General features: G+C 45.5%; 1 protein-coding gene across 7 annotated transcripts in view; it reads left to right on the forward strand.

The window, feature by feature from the left end:
- The window catches only part of ACD5 (Diacylglycerol kinase family protein), a 74,899-nt gene that overhangs the window by 31,266 nt on the left and 26,671 nt on the right, over positions 1-16,962 (forward strand). For all 7 annotated transcript variants that reach the window (XM_087390537.1, XM_087390538.1, XM_087390539.1 and 4 more), the window contains 3 exons: positions 422-574; positions 685-786; positions 1,020-1,406. In XM_087390537.1, coding sequence (XP_087246663.1) covers positions 422-574; positions 685-786; positions 1,020-1,406 — 642 coding nt within the window. The remainder of the gene's footprint in view (positions 1-421; positions 575-684; positions 787-1,019; positions 1,407-16,962) is intronic.

Below are 16,962 nucleotides of genomic sequence, written 5' to 3' on the forward strand. Positions count from 1 at the left end.
CTCCAATTTATCAGCATGTTAGAAATCTTTTAGGCCTTGTGATGAAGCATGCGTTATTAAAATGTTGTGCCCTGGTGGTAAGATGAAGAGCCCAAAAAAATGAGGCCACTCATACCGCTGAACTAAGGAATGGCTTTGGCAATGGAGGATAAGTACACATAGATGAATATTCAAGGGCAATATTGTCTTTACATTCTTAATGCTTCTTAATTTCATACTTGTATCATTGTTGATAAATTGCAAAATGTAAACAAGCGATCTTTTGTTGTAACCTCAAACAATACTGCTCTCCAAGGCAGATGTCTTTTTCCAAATTGAAGTCAGTGGTTCTTCAATATTCCTGAAAAGGGAGTTTCTCTGTCTAGCTGCAAATTTGTTTATTTGTTTGTGACCTTTGTCTTGTTTCTGCTCTTATTAACAGCACAACAGGATCCCGGAACCCGGCTACTTCCGCTCTTCACATTGTTCTCGGTGAAAGTATGCCACTTGACATTGTACGCCTTGTTAGCTGGAGCAGTCGCTGTAGTGCTACAGAAGAGCATCCTCGTGTGCGCTATGCAGCATCTTTTGCAGGGTAAGTGGCATGTATTCCTTTTCTTGATGATGCTTGATTTTCGATGATCAAGCATGTCTACTTCAGGTATAGTCTTCTTGTTAACATCTGCATGCCCTTTTCCCTTCCAGATATGGTTTTTATGGTGACGTCATCAAGGAAAGTGAGCCCAGTCGATGGATGGGTCCACTGAGATATGATTATGCAGGAACCAAAGTTTTCTTACAGCATAGGTATAAGTGATTCCCTCGTTTCCACCATGAAGGAACATGGATTCTATGAGCAGTGATTATTTATTGCGTCCTAATATTTCTTTCTTAATCTCCTAATATTAAAGGCAAGGCAGCTGTTCGAGTGCACTTTTTGAAAATTAAGTTTAATGCAGTAACAACAATTTTTTAGAGAGTGCTTTCGCAAGGTAATCTTGCCTTGCATCTTAATTTGATGATGCACTTCTAATAAGCAGGTTATATGAAGCTGAGGTTTCTTATATAGAGCTTCCAGAGAGTATGGCCAGCACTGTTTCGGTCCAAAGTCATTCGAATGCAGAGGCTCTGTGGCAGAGGAAGATGGGAAACGGAGGATTGAGTAGAATTATCTGCCGATTGAATTGTGGAATCTGTGCAAAGGGAGTCGATCTTTCTGATTCTGATGAAACTTCAATTTCCTCAATTTCTCCACAGAGGAAGCCAAAGTGGAAACATTTAAGGGGTCTCTTTATCAGTGTGGGAGCAGCAGTCATATCCTGTCGGAATGATAAGGCTCCTAATGGGATTGCAGCTACTGCACACCTTGCAGATGGGCTTCTACATTTAATCCTCGTCAAGGAGTGCTCACGGCTAGCATACCTTTGGTAAAGATCTACTGTGGCCCTCCTTGCGCTCTGCGCACAACTCAACTATGGAGAGGACAGGATTTTTAAATTTGAAGCAATTGGAATTTGAATTCTGTGATAAAATTTTCTGAAGAAAAAAGAGCTTTTCATCTTCCCAATTGCGAAAAAGCTGTCATCTAACACCACTCGACTATGAAGAGGACAGGGTTTCTAAAAGATTTAGAAACTATCTGGCTGCACAAAATAACATTTTCTGATTTGTCATGCTTATACTTCGGAACTGAATAGTTGAATGGATTTCCAATTTATACCAATAGACCAATCTGACCAAGTTCTATGTCTTAGAAGGTCAAATGTGTACATGTACTCTCTTGCTTTTCTATAGCTGATTTCCCTGTTTTTCCTCCAAACAGATCCTTCTTATTAACTAGCAGAAAGCACAAAGAAAACTCCTGTCTTAGTTGCTAGATTTTGGCAGAAGGGACAGATTGACCAAGGAGACAGAGGAAGATGAGCTTTTCTTGTTTGCACAGCTCCAGACCCAAAGCAACATAGTAGAAAATTAGAAGATCTAGCTAGTGAAGACCCATTCTGGAGGAGAATAGTTCCAATTTATGGGTTTTGAACTTTGGGAAACGGAAACGTCATCTCACAATCCACAAAAACGGCCCACAAGGACAGTGAGCACTTTTGAATCAGCCTGACTCAATTTCATTTACTTGTAAGCGAGCGAACAAGGTGCAACCAGATGACAGCTAATGTGAGGCTATGTTAGTTCAATGCCCAATATAACATGTGACTAAAGCCTTCCAAATGTGCCAAGTGGCACAGCTATCGATCATTTTCCAGACTATTGCAACATATCGAGGCTTCATGAATGTAGGGGAGTTAGACTTTGGTCCTCTTGTAACTTGGATAGTGCATGGTGTTTTAAGTTGAGTGTGAGCCTCTAGGTGTCCCCACTGTCGCTCATTGGTATTAATGCTGCAAAAATTGCAGATTTCAAGGCTGAATTACAGCAGATGCTTGATATGTCAGATTGGGGGTTGCTTCACTACTATTTGGGTACCCAATTTATACAGGACGATAGAGGTATTGGGCTGTTGCAGTCCAAGTATATTGGTAAGCTCCTAGAACGGTTCAGATTGCAAACCCCTCTCTACTTCTATGGAGCCGGGGCTTAGCTGTCCATTCATGATGCCAGTGAAGCTTTTGATGCCTCTGTATACAGCCAGGCTGTGGGATGCCTTATCGATTTATGCAACACTCGTCCTGACATTCAATATGCAGTGTCCCAGCTAAGCAGGTTTATGCACAGCCCAAAGACTTCAGATTGGCAAGTTGTGAAGCGTGTGTTGTGTTATCTACAAGGCATGCGGTCTCTTGGTTTGCTCTTTCCTGGGGGTTGACTTCCACCTACATGCTTGTAGCAATTCAGATTGGGATGGTGATTTTGATACTCGGGAGTCCACTAGTGGTAACTGTGTATGAAATTCCATCACACAAATCGAGGCTGCTTGGGCATGCATTTCTAGGCGGGCTGTATGGGTCAATTAGCACACGTCTTCAGGCATTGATTGCACATTGTATGGATCAGTTATTGCTGCTGTACAGATTTATTGCACGCTGAACGGACTGTTGTACAAATCCCGAGGTGATTTCCTTGTATGACTGTTGGTACGAATTCCAAGGGACTGTATGGACGATTCTACATAGGTTGTATGGGTTTTTTGCACGTTTCTCAAGACCTTGGCTGATCATACGGACTGCTTGCACGGCACCTTACACTCATTGATGGCTGTTGGGTCACGTTCCCCTGCATGTGATTAGCTTCCACTCTCTCTCTTCAGCTTGTGATTCTCCTACCCAGTCTAATTCTCAAGCATTCTATCTCTCTTCCTCTCCAAGCTGCCCAATTCTCTTGCTAGCCTTTGCCTGGTGGATATGTTGCCCTTTGGAGGTGAACCCTTCTTCATTTGTTGTGACTGAGGGTCACTGTGCATTGCTGGGGGCCTGGATAGAGGATAGGTTCAAGGGTAGAGCTCGCCCCTCTTCCAAGGACAGCGGGTACGATCGTTTTGACCCTCCTTTTGTCTTCATTTGCTATTTTTGAAGCTTGTTGTTGAAAACTCCCTCTTGGCCAATCAGGCTGACACTCCGCTACAGAGGGTGTGCCTAGAATGGTGCCAGAGGGGCAGTGTGTGGAATTCTTCCTGTTTTGAGGTCAGGTGTGCAGTTTGATATCTGTGTTGCTGCAATGTCACCCTGAGAGGCTGGGCATTGGCTTGTGGGACTGCCAAGCCCTTTGGAGCAAGCTGGATGTCTTGTGGAATGCCTGGACAGCTTTGTAGTGGACACAAACGTGGGAAATGCCTTAGCTTTGCCTTGGCAGATGGGTTCTAGTGTGAGTTGGGATTAGATGCAGTTTGAAGCCAGGAATTGTGGACATTGGATTTGCCAGTGTTGTAGAGTGAAAGGGAGTGAGCCCTTGTTGTAAAAGCTTTGTTCCATTGTCAGAAGAATTAAATAAATACTGAAAGGGGCGACAAAGCATTTGGGGCCAATCTACGTCTCTTGCATTTGGTTTTGAGTAGGGGCACTCTAGCCTCCCTTTAATTGTCTTCAAAGGTTGTTTTTCGGTGGCATTTAACTAATGGTAATGTTGCTGTAAATAGTGTGGATGCTAACATAGTTACAGTTTATTGTTAGCACTTAGCCCTAGTATGGCCTTGTAGGCTAGTCTTAGGACTCAGTCAACCCTTAGGTTGACTTCATTAGTCAACCATATGGTTGACTTCGGGGCTATATAGGCCACCCTTTGTACTTTCTCATTATCCATTTTGCAAGTACTTACATTTGCTTTAGCTTGTTGCTTGCTCCCTTGCATTCCACTCCATTTCCATTGCTTCCGGGTGCCCAATAGTGATATCAGAGCGGGTTCTCTTGTTCCTACCTGCCTCCCCTCGTACTCATTACTCAGCCTCCGACTACTCCTACCTGCCATTTTACTCCAATTCAGTCATGTGCCTCATTTTGTTGCTAGAAACCTGTTTTGGAGCAGAAAAACAGTCCAGCGGCTCTTTTTGACCTTTTGAGGTCCGATTTCAATGTTTTTTGTAATTTTTGAGCTGCCCGCATACCAACGACCTTGTCCCATACCATTTTGGTTGATAAAATTTATCCGTACGGTCGTACGGATTTGTACGGACACATGCACGACGCTGCCAGGAATCCAAAGTTGATTTTGAGCATTTTGGGGCTGTTTTTTGAGGTCTTTTGCTTAGATCTGGACTCTTTTCAGTCATTCGGGCCTTCCTCCAGCTGCTTCAACTTGCTCTAGCACCATTTGGTTGGGATTTGCTCCCTCTTGACTCACATCTGCCTGGTACAGTTGGATTTGAAGCTTTTCATTCTCTTTTATGTCACATTTGCACATTGCAGTGACATTGACGTGATTTTGCTCTAGAAATTGGGGTTTTGTGTCACATTTGCGGATTGCAGCGACATTTGCTCCTTTTGGTCACATTTTGGGGCTTTCTCCTCTAAGGATGGGAGTGCACCCTTTGATGCCACCCTTTTGCAGCATGCTGTTTGCTGCCTTATTTATTTATGTCATACCCAGCCTGATCTTCAGTATGCCATCTCCCAATTGAGTACATGCCTAGTACACAACATTGGCAAGCAGTGAAGTGGGTCTTCCGTTACTTAAAGGCCACACAAAATTTGGGACTCTTCTATGGTGATGAGTCTCCACTGGTCTTGCATGCTTTTACGGACAGTGACTAGGCAGGTTGTTATGACACGAGAGTGTCTCACAGTGGCAACTGTTTCATGCTTGGATCTTCATGCATTTTATGGCTTAGCAAAAAGCAGTGTACAGTTGCTACTTCCAGCTATGAAGCAGAATACAAGCTTACAAAGCCAGACACACTCTACTGTAGCTGTGAAGGCTGCCCACTTGTAGATCTTGACATCAGCCAGCCATGTTCTGACAGCTAGAGTGCTTTGGCTATTGCGAGAAACCCAGTGTTTCATGCCGCATAAAGCACATTGAGGTTCATTATCATTATGTTCGAGAGTGACTTTCAGGTGGAGATAAACAGTTGTCCTATGTTCCCACGAAGGACAACTTAACAGATCTCTTCACGAAGGCTCTACCACAGCCCAAGTTTGAGGCTTTTCGACATGCCTTACACTTGGCACCATTTGTTACGTGATGTTGATCTCCCTGTACTGTCATAGGCTATATCCATTTGGACGAATATGTGCAACCATTATATAGTTTCGAGATATACTTGAGATGTATCAGGATACTTCAACTTAGCAGATCTCTTCATGAAAGCTCTACCACGGCCCAACTTTTAGGCTTTTCGACATGCCTTACACTTGGCACCATTTGTTATGTGATGTTGATCTCCATGTACAGTTGCTATATCCATCTTGGACGAATATGTGCAACCATGATATAGTTTTTAGGTAGACCTGAGATGTATCTAGGATACTTTAGCCATACCATGGGAGGGTTTTGTTAGCACTTAGCCTTGGTTTGGCCTTGTAGACTAGTCTCAAGACTGAGTCAACCCTTAGGTTGACTTTATTGGTCAACCATATGCTTGACTTCAGGTGTAATGAAGGGGGAAAAGAGGCCAAGTTAGAGGCCCTTTAGTTGGATAATGTGGAGGGACTATATAAGTCTCCATCCACCCCCTACTATGTACTTTTTGATGTGACATATAATCTTATCTACTCTCCCTTCCTCCTTCCTACCTACGCACGCTCACTCTCTCTCTCTCTTCCCTACTCCCTCTCAATCTCTCCCTCTCTTTCCTACCTCATTTTTTCTCTCCTACCCCTTCTCCTCCCTTCTTCCCCTATCTCTCTCTCCTTCTGCTAGTCTATCCCCCTTTTCCAAATCTGTCCCTACCCCCTTTTCTACATTGGTATCAGAGCCAAGATTCTGGCACCTTTGCTTCCAATTACTTTTTTATCCTGATTTCTATCTAGAGGCATCCACATGCGCAGGTCTTCGACGCTTGAACACAAACCACTAACTTCTGGAACGCAAACCACTCGCTCTTGTGTTTGTGGTTCCCATCAGCTAGAGTCTACGTGGTGCAAGACAAACAGCAGTGCAAGACCACTTAACAAAGATATATAACGGACGACAAGCAATAGCAACTCAAACTGCAACGCAACAGAACAAGATGACACTTCAGCCCACAGACGCTGAAATGAGGTTTCATCCCATCAGCAGCAGATTACAGTCAGTGATGGGGATTTGTCCAGTTTTATAGAAGGCATATCAAAGGATATTCCGGAATAGTATCGCCATTGATTGATCTGACCTCAGATAAAGTACCTTTTATTCGGGGACAGAATCAACAAGAAAGTTTTAACACCTGATATTCAGTAAAAGTATTACTGAGCATCGTGAACACTTAAGAATAGTGTTCAGTACTTTGAGGAAAGCCAGTCTTTATGTGAATAAGAAGAAAACTATACTATGTATGGTTAGGCTTGAATACTTAGGGTTCATAATTACTCTACAGGGGGTAGAAATGGATCCGAAGAAAGTGGCTGCGATACTAACTTGGCCAATCCCTCAGAGTCTGACCTCGTTGCGATCATTCTTGGGATTTGTCCAGTTTTATAGAAGGCATATCAAAAGATATTCTGGAATAGTATCGCCATTGACTGATCTGACCTCAGATAAAGTACCTTTTATTTGGGGACAGAATCAACAAGAAAGCTTTAACACCATAAAGCAAGCTGTGGTCACAGGATCGGTGTTAAAAATAGTTGATTTCCAGAAACCGTTATTCCTAGAAACCGATGCAAGTGGCATTGCGGTAGGAGCAGTCCTCCTTCAAGAGGGAAGGCCAGTAGCCTTTGAAAGCAAGAAGCTTTCTCCCTCTCAAAGGAATTGGCCAACTCATGAATTGGAGTTGTATGCTGTTATCCATGCTTTGAAAACATGGAGGCATTATCTGTATGGTTTAGAGTTTTATGTGGATGTAGATCATGATACTTTGAAACATTTTTGTAAACAACCTGACTTGAGGGGCCGCCAAGCTAGGTGGGCAGAGCTCATGCAGGAGTTTAATCTAACGATTCGGTACCGAAGAGGAAAAGATAATAAGGTGGCTGATGCGTTGTCTCGCATTATGCACAACCTGAGTTTCACGATATTAGAGAGTGCTCTAATGACCGAGATAAGAGAAACTCAGAAAGTGGACGAGTTTGTCCAGAGCTTGTGGCCTAGAGCTCATGTGTTAAAACCCGGGGAAAATGAAAAGGATGACCTGGCATCCAGAAAAGGCCAAACTTATGCAAGATATACCATAAGGGATGGTATGCTAGTTAGAAATGGCAAGGTTGTAGTACCTAGTCAGAATGATCTCAGGCAGAGAGTCATTCGACAATGCCATGATAGCTCGTGTGCGGGACATCCAGGAGTCGAGAAGACATATGATCTCGTGAAGCGAGATTTCTTTTGGCCAAAGATGAAAAAGCATATTCATGAATATGTGACACGGTGTTTTTCGTGTCAGGTAAGTAAGGCCGAGCGGGTGAAGCCACTCAGACTTTTACAGCCCTTGGAGATACCACTAAATAAGTGGGAGAGCATTTCCATGGACTTTATTGTAGGGCTACCTACAACACAAGGAGGATATAATTCTATCCTTGTGGTGGTTGATCGTCTAACCAAGATGGCTCACTTCATTCCGACTAGAGAGTCTGTTAGTGCCCCGCAAGTGGCGGATTTGTTTATTAGACATATATTTCGTCTGCATGGATTGCCTAGATCCAGTGTCAGACAGAGATGTCAGATTTACCGGTCATTTTTGGACAGCGGTATTTGAGACACTAAGGACTAAGTTGGGAATGAGTAGTGGGGATCATCCTGAGACGGATGGTCAGACGGAGAGAGTCAACCAGACTTTGGAGGATATGCTGAGGGCATATGTGTCATTGAGGCAACATACGTGGGACAAGTGGTTGCCATTGCTAGAGTTTGCCTACAATGATAGAAAACATTCATTTACCGGGTTCAGTCCGTTTGAACTGAACTATGGTTATAGACCAGCCAATCCAACTATAGTTGGAGTACCTCAGAAAGTGCCTAGTGCCGCGAACTTTGTGGTTCAGATGCGGGAGATGCTAGCACTTGCGAGAGCTAATATCCGCCAGGCTATGGATAGAGCCAAGGTGTATGCGGATGAAAACCGGTCTATAAGAGTATTTAAGGAAGGTGAAAAAGTTTTTTTCAGAGTTCCTTCGCACTCGAATTCGTTGACTTCAAGAGAGTGTGCTAAGTTATCACCTCGATACTGTGGGCCGTGGTTAATTCTAAAGAGAATAGGCAGTGTAGCCTATAAATTAGAATTGCCACAGGGGTGTAAGGTGCACCCGGTTTTTCATGTTTCACGTTTAAAGAAATTTTTGCATACAGGTGACTCACTAATCGAAGGTGTGGTTTTGCTTCAGGAGATAGAGGATATTGCGAGGCGCAAGCCAACAAGAATCCTGGACCGAGGAACAATGCAAATATGAAATCGGAAGATACCCACGTTGTTGGTTGCATGGCATGGTCAACCTCTATTGGAAGCTACCTGGGAATCCGTATACCAGTTACGGAGAGTGTTTCCAGATTTCATCATCGAGGACGCTGATGCTTGAAGAGGGAAGGAATGTTATGCTCTAGCCGAGATAGCATGACCTCAGAAAGATCAGTGGGCATTTTCTCTTAGATGACCAACTTTTGTAATAGTTAATGTGCGTAATTGGAATGGTCAAGAGAAGTAACTGCCAAGGTCCTAGGTGAGGGTGAAATGGCATTGACTAGGTAGTTCTGAGTGCTAAGGCCTAGGTGCACCTAAATGTGCAATAATGCCAAGGGGCAAGTGGGTTTTAGTGTGCCCCAAGAGAGGGGTAAAAAGGTGCACCAAGTGGAGAGGCTAAAATGACGACATTTGGCAAGGAGAACTATCTAGGGAAATGAGGGTCTCGTGGATAAGCACGAAATAAAAACAAAGGAATTTGAAGATCTGTGATCCACGAGAGTTAGGCTGGGTGGAACAATTGAATGCCATCGCCCGTGATCTGCGTGAACGTAATGCACCTAGGCCTTAGCACTCAGAACTACCTAGTCAATGCCATTTCACCCTCACCTAGGACCTTGGCAGTTACTTCTCTTGACCATTCCAATTACGCACATTAACTATTACAAAAGTTGGTCATCTAAGAGAAAATGCCCACCGATCTTTCCGAGGTCATGCTATCTCGGCTAGAGCATAATAGGTAGCACCCACAGCTTTGTTAACTACAAGACCTTCAAGAGGGTGAGACTGATTGCTACTGAGATAGACCATGGGCTGAGAGTAGAAGTGGCCAATGGACAGCATATGATCAATAGATCTTGTTGCCAAGATGCAAGGATTAAGTTCTCTGATGACTATACATTTGCAGGTGATCTCTTGGCATTTGACATGGGCCCAATAGATGTTGTCCTGGGCTGTGATTGGTTGCAATCACTGGGTAAAATCAGCATGGATTTCAATGCTTTAACACTCAGCTTTGTCCACAGGGATGGATCAGTTACATTGCATGGTATTGCAGCTCCTAAATTGCAGGTCATTTCAGCAAGGCAGTTGGCTAGAGAGCTCAAGAGGGGCAGGGCCATATATGCATTAAATGTGTCAGTAACTAAAGAGGGTGGCACTTCCCGTGTTGATGATTGTGATATTCAGAGATTGCAGATGTGTTTGCTGATTTGCCATCACAGTTGCCTCTGAGAAGAGGTGTAGATCATGCCATAGTCCTGGAACTTGGTAGTAAGCCAATCAATAGGGCCCCATACTGACTCTCTAAGGTAGAACGGGAAGAAGTGGCAACTCAAGTGAGGGACTTACTTCAAAAGAGTTTCATCACTCATAGCACTTCTCCTTTTGCATCCCCTGTGCTCCTGGTAAAAAAGAAGGATGGTTCGTACAATATGTGCATTGACTACAGAGACTTGAATAAGGTCACCATCAAAAGCAGGTTTCGAATCCCCAAGATAGATGACCTGTTGGATGAACTCAAGGGTGCTCAGTTTTTCACTAAGATTGATTTGAGGTCCGGCTATCATTAGAGTAGAATGAAAGCTGAGGATGAGCACAAGACAACCTTTCGCACAGAGAGGGGGCTGTATGAGTTCAAGGTGATGCCTTTTGGATTGACCAATGCACCAGCTGCCTTCCAGGCACTCGTGAACAAGATTTTGCAGCCTCTCCTTTTCACGTATGTGGTGGTGTTTTTTGATGACATCCTCATTTACAGCAAGGATAAGCAGGAGCACATTAGACATGTCAAGCAAGTGCTGGAAATTTTGAGGTTGCATCAGCTTTATGCTAAAGCCAGCAAATGCACTTTTATGGCACAAGAGGTTGAGTATCTTGGTCACATTGTGAGCAAGGATGGCATTCGAGTGGATCCTGCAAAAGTGAAATGCATTGCGGATTGGCCACAACCATGCAACCCTACTCAGATGAGGGGATTTCTAGGTCTTGCTTCCTTGTACAGGTGCTTTATTCGCAAGTTTGCCAAAAGGGCAGCCCCTCTGATAGACCTTTTGAAGAAGGATGCTTTTATGTGGTCTACAGATGCACAGCGCAGCTTTGAAGACCTGAAATTTTCCCTCACTCATGCTCCTGTGTTGGTATGCCCTGATTTTTCACGTACTTTCATTGTGGAGGCAGATGCCAGTGGCAAAGGATTAGGGGCTGTGCTAAGACAGGTACACGGGGTAATTGCTTTTGAAAGCAGGAAATTGGATGCCAAGGAACTAGATTATCATGTGCATGATCAGGAAATGTTGGCTATCCTCCATGCTTTCGATAAATGGCACCACTACCTGTATGGTAGCAAAATCAAGGTTAAGACAGATCATAGGACACTCAGGTATTTCCTTACGCAGCCCAACTTGTCAATGAAGCAGAAGAGGTGGCTGGCTAAGGTTCAGTCTTATGATTTCGACATCGAGTACAGGAAAGGGAAAGAAAACGTGGTTACAGATGCCTTATCCCGTATGTGGGCTTGCAGTTTGTCTGCCATTTCTACCATCTACCAGGAGTGGATTCAGGGTATTCAAGAGGAATACATGCAGGATGCTAAGGCAGCTCCCATATTTGTGGAGTTACAGAGGCCACCAAGCCAGGGGCATGCTGAATTTAAGCTGCATAATGGGCTGTTGTGGTGCAAGGACAGAATTTATTTGGTGCCAGAGTCAAAGTACCGACTGCTGGTCTTACAGGAAATGCACTCATCTCCTATGGCAGGACATGCGGGTATTACTAAGACATATGAAAAGGTCAAACAGAGCTTTGTCTGGGATGGCTTGTGGCGGGATGTAGGTACATTTGTCAGTGAATGTTTGCCTTGCCAGCAAAACAAAGTGGACAGTCAGGTACCCACGGGTCTCTTGCAGCCATTACCTATTCTAGAAGGCAAATGAACTCACATTGCTATGGATTTCATCACAGGGTTGCCTTCCATAGAGTGGGAATGGGATAGCATTTTTGTGGTGGTTGACAGAATGACAAAGTAGGTCCATTTTATACCCACTAAGACCCGTTATTCAGCATCACAAGTTGCTTGGCAGTTCATCGAGCATGTTTTTAAGCATCATGGTTTCCCTCGGGAGATTGTCAGCGACAGAGATGCAAAATTTATGGGTCACTTTTGGCAGGAATTATTTACAGCAGTGGGTGCTTCTCTTACACCTACCCTGGCATTGCTGAATTTTGTTACAACAGTACCAAGCACATCTCTATTAGCATGAGCCTGTTCGAGGCTATGTATGGATGCACAGTGGGTATGCCATCTTTAGTTGCAGACATGGCTCTGAAAAATCAGCAAGCAAGAAATGACTTGGAGAGTATGGATGCCCTTCTGCAATTGGCTAAAAAGAATATGCAGGATGCCCAAGCCAAGCAGAAGAAGTATGCGGATGAACGCAGGAGGTATCTTTTCTTTTTTTTTTTTTTGCAAAAGGAGACTTCTATTAAGTATTAAAGAAAACCGTTAGAGCAAGCTCCATACGGGATACACCATGCAATGCATGAAAAGCTCAAGAGCAAAAAAAGAAAGGATTGGGGCTAATAGTGCGATCTCAATCCGGTAGAAACCTCTGAGAAAAAAGGAGAAGCCCTCCAAACTCGAACAAATACAGTCCTCCTAGAAGAGGCTGCCCATGAAGGGCTCTGTATGCTAGCCCAAGCCCCAAGTCATGAAGAAAGGGGAAGTATGAAAAATGCTGAGTATCCGAGCAACCCCTTTCCAAATAGTCCTCGCCTGACTGCAGTCCCAAAGGCAATGTCGCACTGACTCCTTTGCAAAATGACAGCGAGGGCAAGTGGGATCAGTCCTAAATCGTGATCTCCACAGGTTCACTGCAATCCCTCCATGAATAGAACGCCCAAAGAAAAGAGTGATCTTTCTATTTCTGAGGGATTTTCAGAGCCTCCTCTAGAAATTCCTACGCAAATCTTAGAAATTCCTACGCAAATCTACAGTGATGAAGAAGCTGTCCCAATGGGGGGCTCTAGAGGGAATCCAACCCCTACTGCGCAGCTAAAATCTCTTGGCATTACCAAACGTGAAACGAAAGAAGGGAATCCCCCTCTCTCGGTGCCCATGATCTATCCAGTCCCACTCTCCCGGGTCCCACTGCAAGCACTTGATAGGTGCACCTCCATATAACCACAACCTCCAAGATCCTAGGGCCAAGAGCAGAGGGTCGGGGTCTAAGTACCACTGCAAGCCCGCTCCATGGTCCACAAAACCAGCAATCCTGACAGGCTGAAAGGCAACCTCTAGAAGAATATCATCCGTGGATCTAGAGAGTATACCTCCATCCCCAACGTCAATGACCAGTGCATCTTCCTCGAGACCTCGAAGAGCGATGACCTGTAGAGGAATTGTTGTCCTCGAAAAAGCTCCCATCCAAGTGGTGGAAGTAATAGGCATCTCAACTGTCCATTGCACCGGGATGGCTGCATCTATCTGCTGAATCCTACGTGCTACCTCTCTGAGGTGACTCACGAACTGTAGTCTCTGATCCTCAGGTAGCCTAATAAAAGCCTTCCAAGTGCCTACTGTGTAGGTGGGGCCTCTCTCCCATCTAGACTACTGCATGTAATGGAAAGTGCCCAGTGGTCTGCCATGCTCATCAAGTATACTATCGTTTCAAATGATCGGTTGCCTATTCAATCTCTTGGAGGGTGGAGGGCGGAACCCTTCGAAGAGTGTTTTTGAAGCTCCCCCAAGCTTTGAGGATGGCAGTCATGAGAGGAGAGGCAGGAGATCTGAGAGAGGCGGAAGTAAAAATCCAGCGAGGGCTGTCCACCCAATCATCTCCCAAGGTAGGTGTGCAAGCCTGAATGCGTCCAAAAAAGAAATCCTTCCAAGGTTCGTGCATAGGCATGAGTCCCCTCACCACCACCTTACAAAGCAATGCCTTGCACTGCAAGTCTGGGTCAATGATATTAAGGCCCCCTTCACATGTACAGAGAATAATGGTCTCCAAGGCCACCCTCGTTGCAACATCTGCTGTGCCATCAAGTCCTCTTCATAAAAAATTCATGATTGGTGTAATGAGCTGAGTGATGCAATCCCTAGACCGGCATCAGCAAGAACACACAAACCAGGGGGTGGCCAAAAGAACCTGGTTCACTACCATAGTAAAGGGAGGCCACTCCTCTAATCCATGCATCTGAAAATCCAAATCGTAGAAGAGTGCCCTCAAGAAAACCCGACTCTGTCATAGGCTTTCTCAAAGTCCAAGAGTAGAATTGCCAGCCTCTGCCCGCTCTGCATAGCCCACTCTGTATTTTCCCAAAAGGAAAAGATATTATCAAATATGCCACAAAGCCTATCTGAGTATCATGGATGAGGTCCGGAAGAAGGGGCTGCAATCGAATGCTGATCGCCTTGGCAAGGATTTTGTATAGAGTGCCCAAAAGAGTGATGGGTCTCCAATGGGATACAAAATTCCTGTTGCCACCTTTTGGGATAAGGTGTATGAGTCCCTCGGTCAGTGAGTCAGGCATCTCACCCGAGTCCCAAATGCCTTGCAGGGCTGAAGTAATATGATCACCTATCATATCCCAAAAGGCTGTAAAAAAAGATGGAGTAAGACCATCGGAACCAGGGCACTTGCCCTTATGAAGGGCGGAGAGAGCAGTCCTGAACTCTGTGTTGGTAAAGCGTGCATCAAGTGGGCATATCATCTCTGGGGTGACCAACACAGGCAAACTTTGCCAAATTTCATCTCTAGCCACATCTCTGGCCTGTGTGTCAGGATCTGCAGAAAGAAGGAAGGCATAGAAAGCTGTCGCTAAGTGCATGACGGTATCCGGATGAGATTGCAAAACGCCGTCAGAGTCAATAAGCTGCCTAACACTCTCTCTACTATGTCTGGGACCAAGTGTAGAGAAAAACTGTTTATTGACTCTCCCTCCCATCTGTATCCAAAAGGACTCCCGTGCATGGAAGGCATACTCTGCTCTCTGATCAAGCAATGTCTGCAAGTGAGCCCTTGCCGCAGCAAGGCGCTTCTGTATCCAAGCATCTGATGGTTGTCTCTGCTCCTTCCTCTGCAGGGCTGCCAACTGCCGGCAGATACCAATCTCCCGCCTGAGTACCTCACCTCGCCGAGCACTAGTAATAGAGTGATAAAAGTCGCTGATACTGGCAAGTGCTGTGGCCACATGTGAAGGACTGGCCACCCCCCCCTATATGTGAGAAACCCAGATCTCCAAGACTGCCTCTGTGAGAGTCTCATATGTGTATAAGGCATCGGGGATCCTGATACTATGAGACTGTCCTCTCAGATGGGGCTCTGAGATAGACAAAACTACCGGAAAATGGTCGGAGTGGAAACACCAAGTGTAATGCAGACTGTCCCCCCTCTATCAAGAGCCCAATCATTCACATAGAATCTGTCAATCCAAGCATGGATAGGCATCTGCACCCTACGGTTCGACCACGAAAACAAAGTGACTGAGACTGAATATGAAATGCATCATCTGACCAAACATCTCTGCCACTGAACCTGAACAAGAAGGCATCCCAAGTTGCTCTCTCAAGGGAATGAATACCACCTTCTCTGCCCCCTTGCTTATCAGATGGTGCCTCAACCATGTTGAAGTCACCTCCAATAATCCATGAATTTGCAATGTCAGCCCACGAGAGCAACTCTTTCCAAAATAGAACACGGTCTCTCTGTTGTTCGGAGCATAGAGGTTGAGGAAACCAACCTTACGTCCGTCAATCAGAAGTAAAATCCACTGGGCCCTGGAGGGGGTGATGGTACCGTGTCCAATGACCAGAGGGAGAATAGAATCTGAAATTAATATGCATGTTTGGTTCCCAAGGCAGGAAGCCGAAAAGTCCGGCCTGAAAGCAGCTTACCTGACTTGGAGCAATCTTTGACATCCAGTTTGTGTTCCCGAAGAAAAAGAATGTCTAACGAACCACCTGAAACACCTGGGCGGAGCTGATTCTTGATCAACTGTTTGCGACGGCGATGAGGGATGCCGCCCAATCCCTGCATATTCCAACTGGCTATTCTCATCGGCGGGAGGAAGCGGGTTGGAATACCTTTCCCGACTTGGTGGCGGAAAAAGAACCCTCCACCGGAGCTGACCTCCTGCCATACACACGAGGTCCAAGGGGAGGAAAGTCCACAGGTGAGAGAGAGAAAGATCTCTCAAAAGGGATGCCGATAACTGGCTTTCCGAAAGTGGAAGGTACAAAATCGTCATTTGGGATGTCAGAGAGGTCCTCCAGAGCGGAAAAGGAGTTCCATTGAGCCAGTCTTTGGGAGGGGGTCCGAAGGATTCCTACCGAAGCAGGGAGAGAATGTAAGACCCCCTTTCCTCTATCCACGAAAGGAGGCACCTGTACTGGGTCCTGAGCAAGAAGTGCTGCAGATGAGGTGCCAACAACCTGGGCTGCTGAGGGAGGTATAGCCTGATCTTGGGGTGGAGTGGAAGAAGGCTCCTGAACACTAGGCTCCAAGGCGTTAGCCTCCCGAGGCTCCAAGGGGGTAGCCTTCGAAGCGGTGGAGGTATGATTTGAAGTGAAGGGCCTAACCGCGACCGAAACCCATCGTGGGCCAGAGGTGGTGTGGGGTGCAGGAGGGACTCGAGTAGCCCTAGGAGGGGGGGGGAGCCCGTGTCTGAGGCGGTGCTTGTGGAGCGGTAGGTCATGCTCCTGCTCTTTGTCATAGGCTAGTACGAGCTGGTTGCTTTCTGGGCCTCTTTTCTTCTTTGGGCAATCTTTGGCGAAGTGCCCCGAGGATCTGCAAATCTTGCGCTGGTCCTGCCGACGTGCAACCTCAAATCTTTGGCAGAAGAAAGACCCATTAGGTCACTGTAGCATGATGTGGTCATCTAAAATATTAGGGTCCTGGACAATGACCCTAACCCTGGGTACCCCATCCATCCTGACCGCCTTAGTAGCCGAAGAGGGCTCGCCAGGAAGAGGGGGGATCTCTGCTACCACACCAAACCTCTGGTCAATAACTGAA

Source organism: Dipteris shenzhenensis, chromosome 19, assembly GCF_047967505.1.
Source record: "Dipteris shenzhenensis isolate YYH24624 ecotype China chromosome 19, Dip_SZ_1.0, whole genome shotgun sequence".
Taxonomy (NCBI): domain Eukaryota; kingdom Viridiplantae; phylum Streptophyta; class Polypodiopsida; order Gleicheniales; family Dipteridaceae; genus Dipteris; species Dipteris shenzhenensis.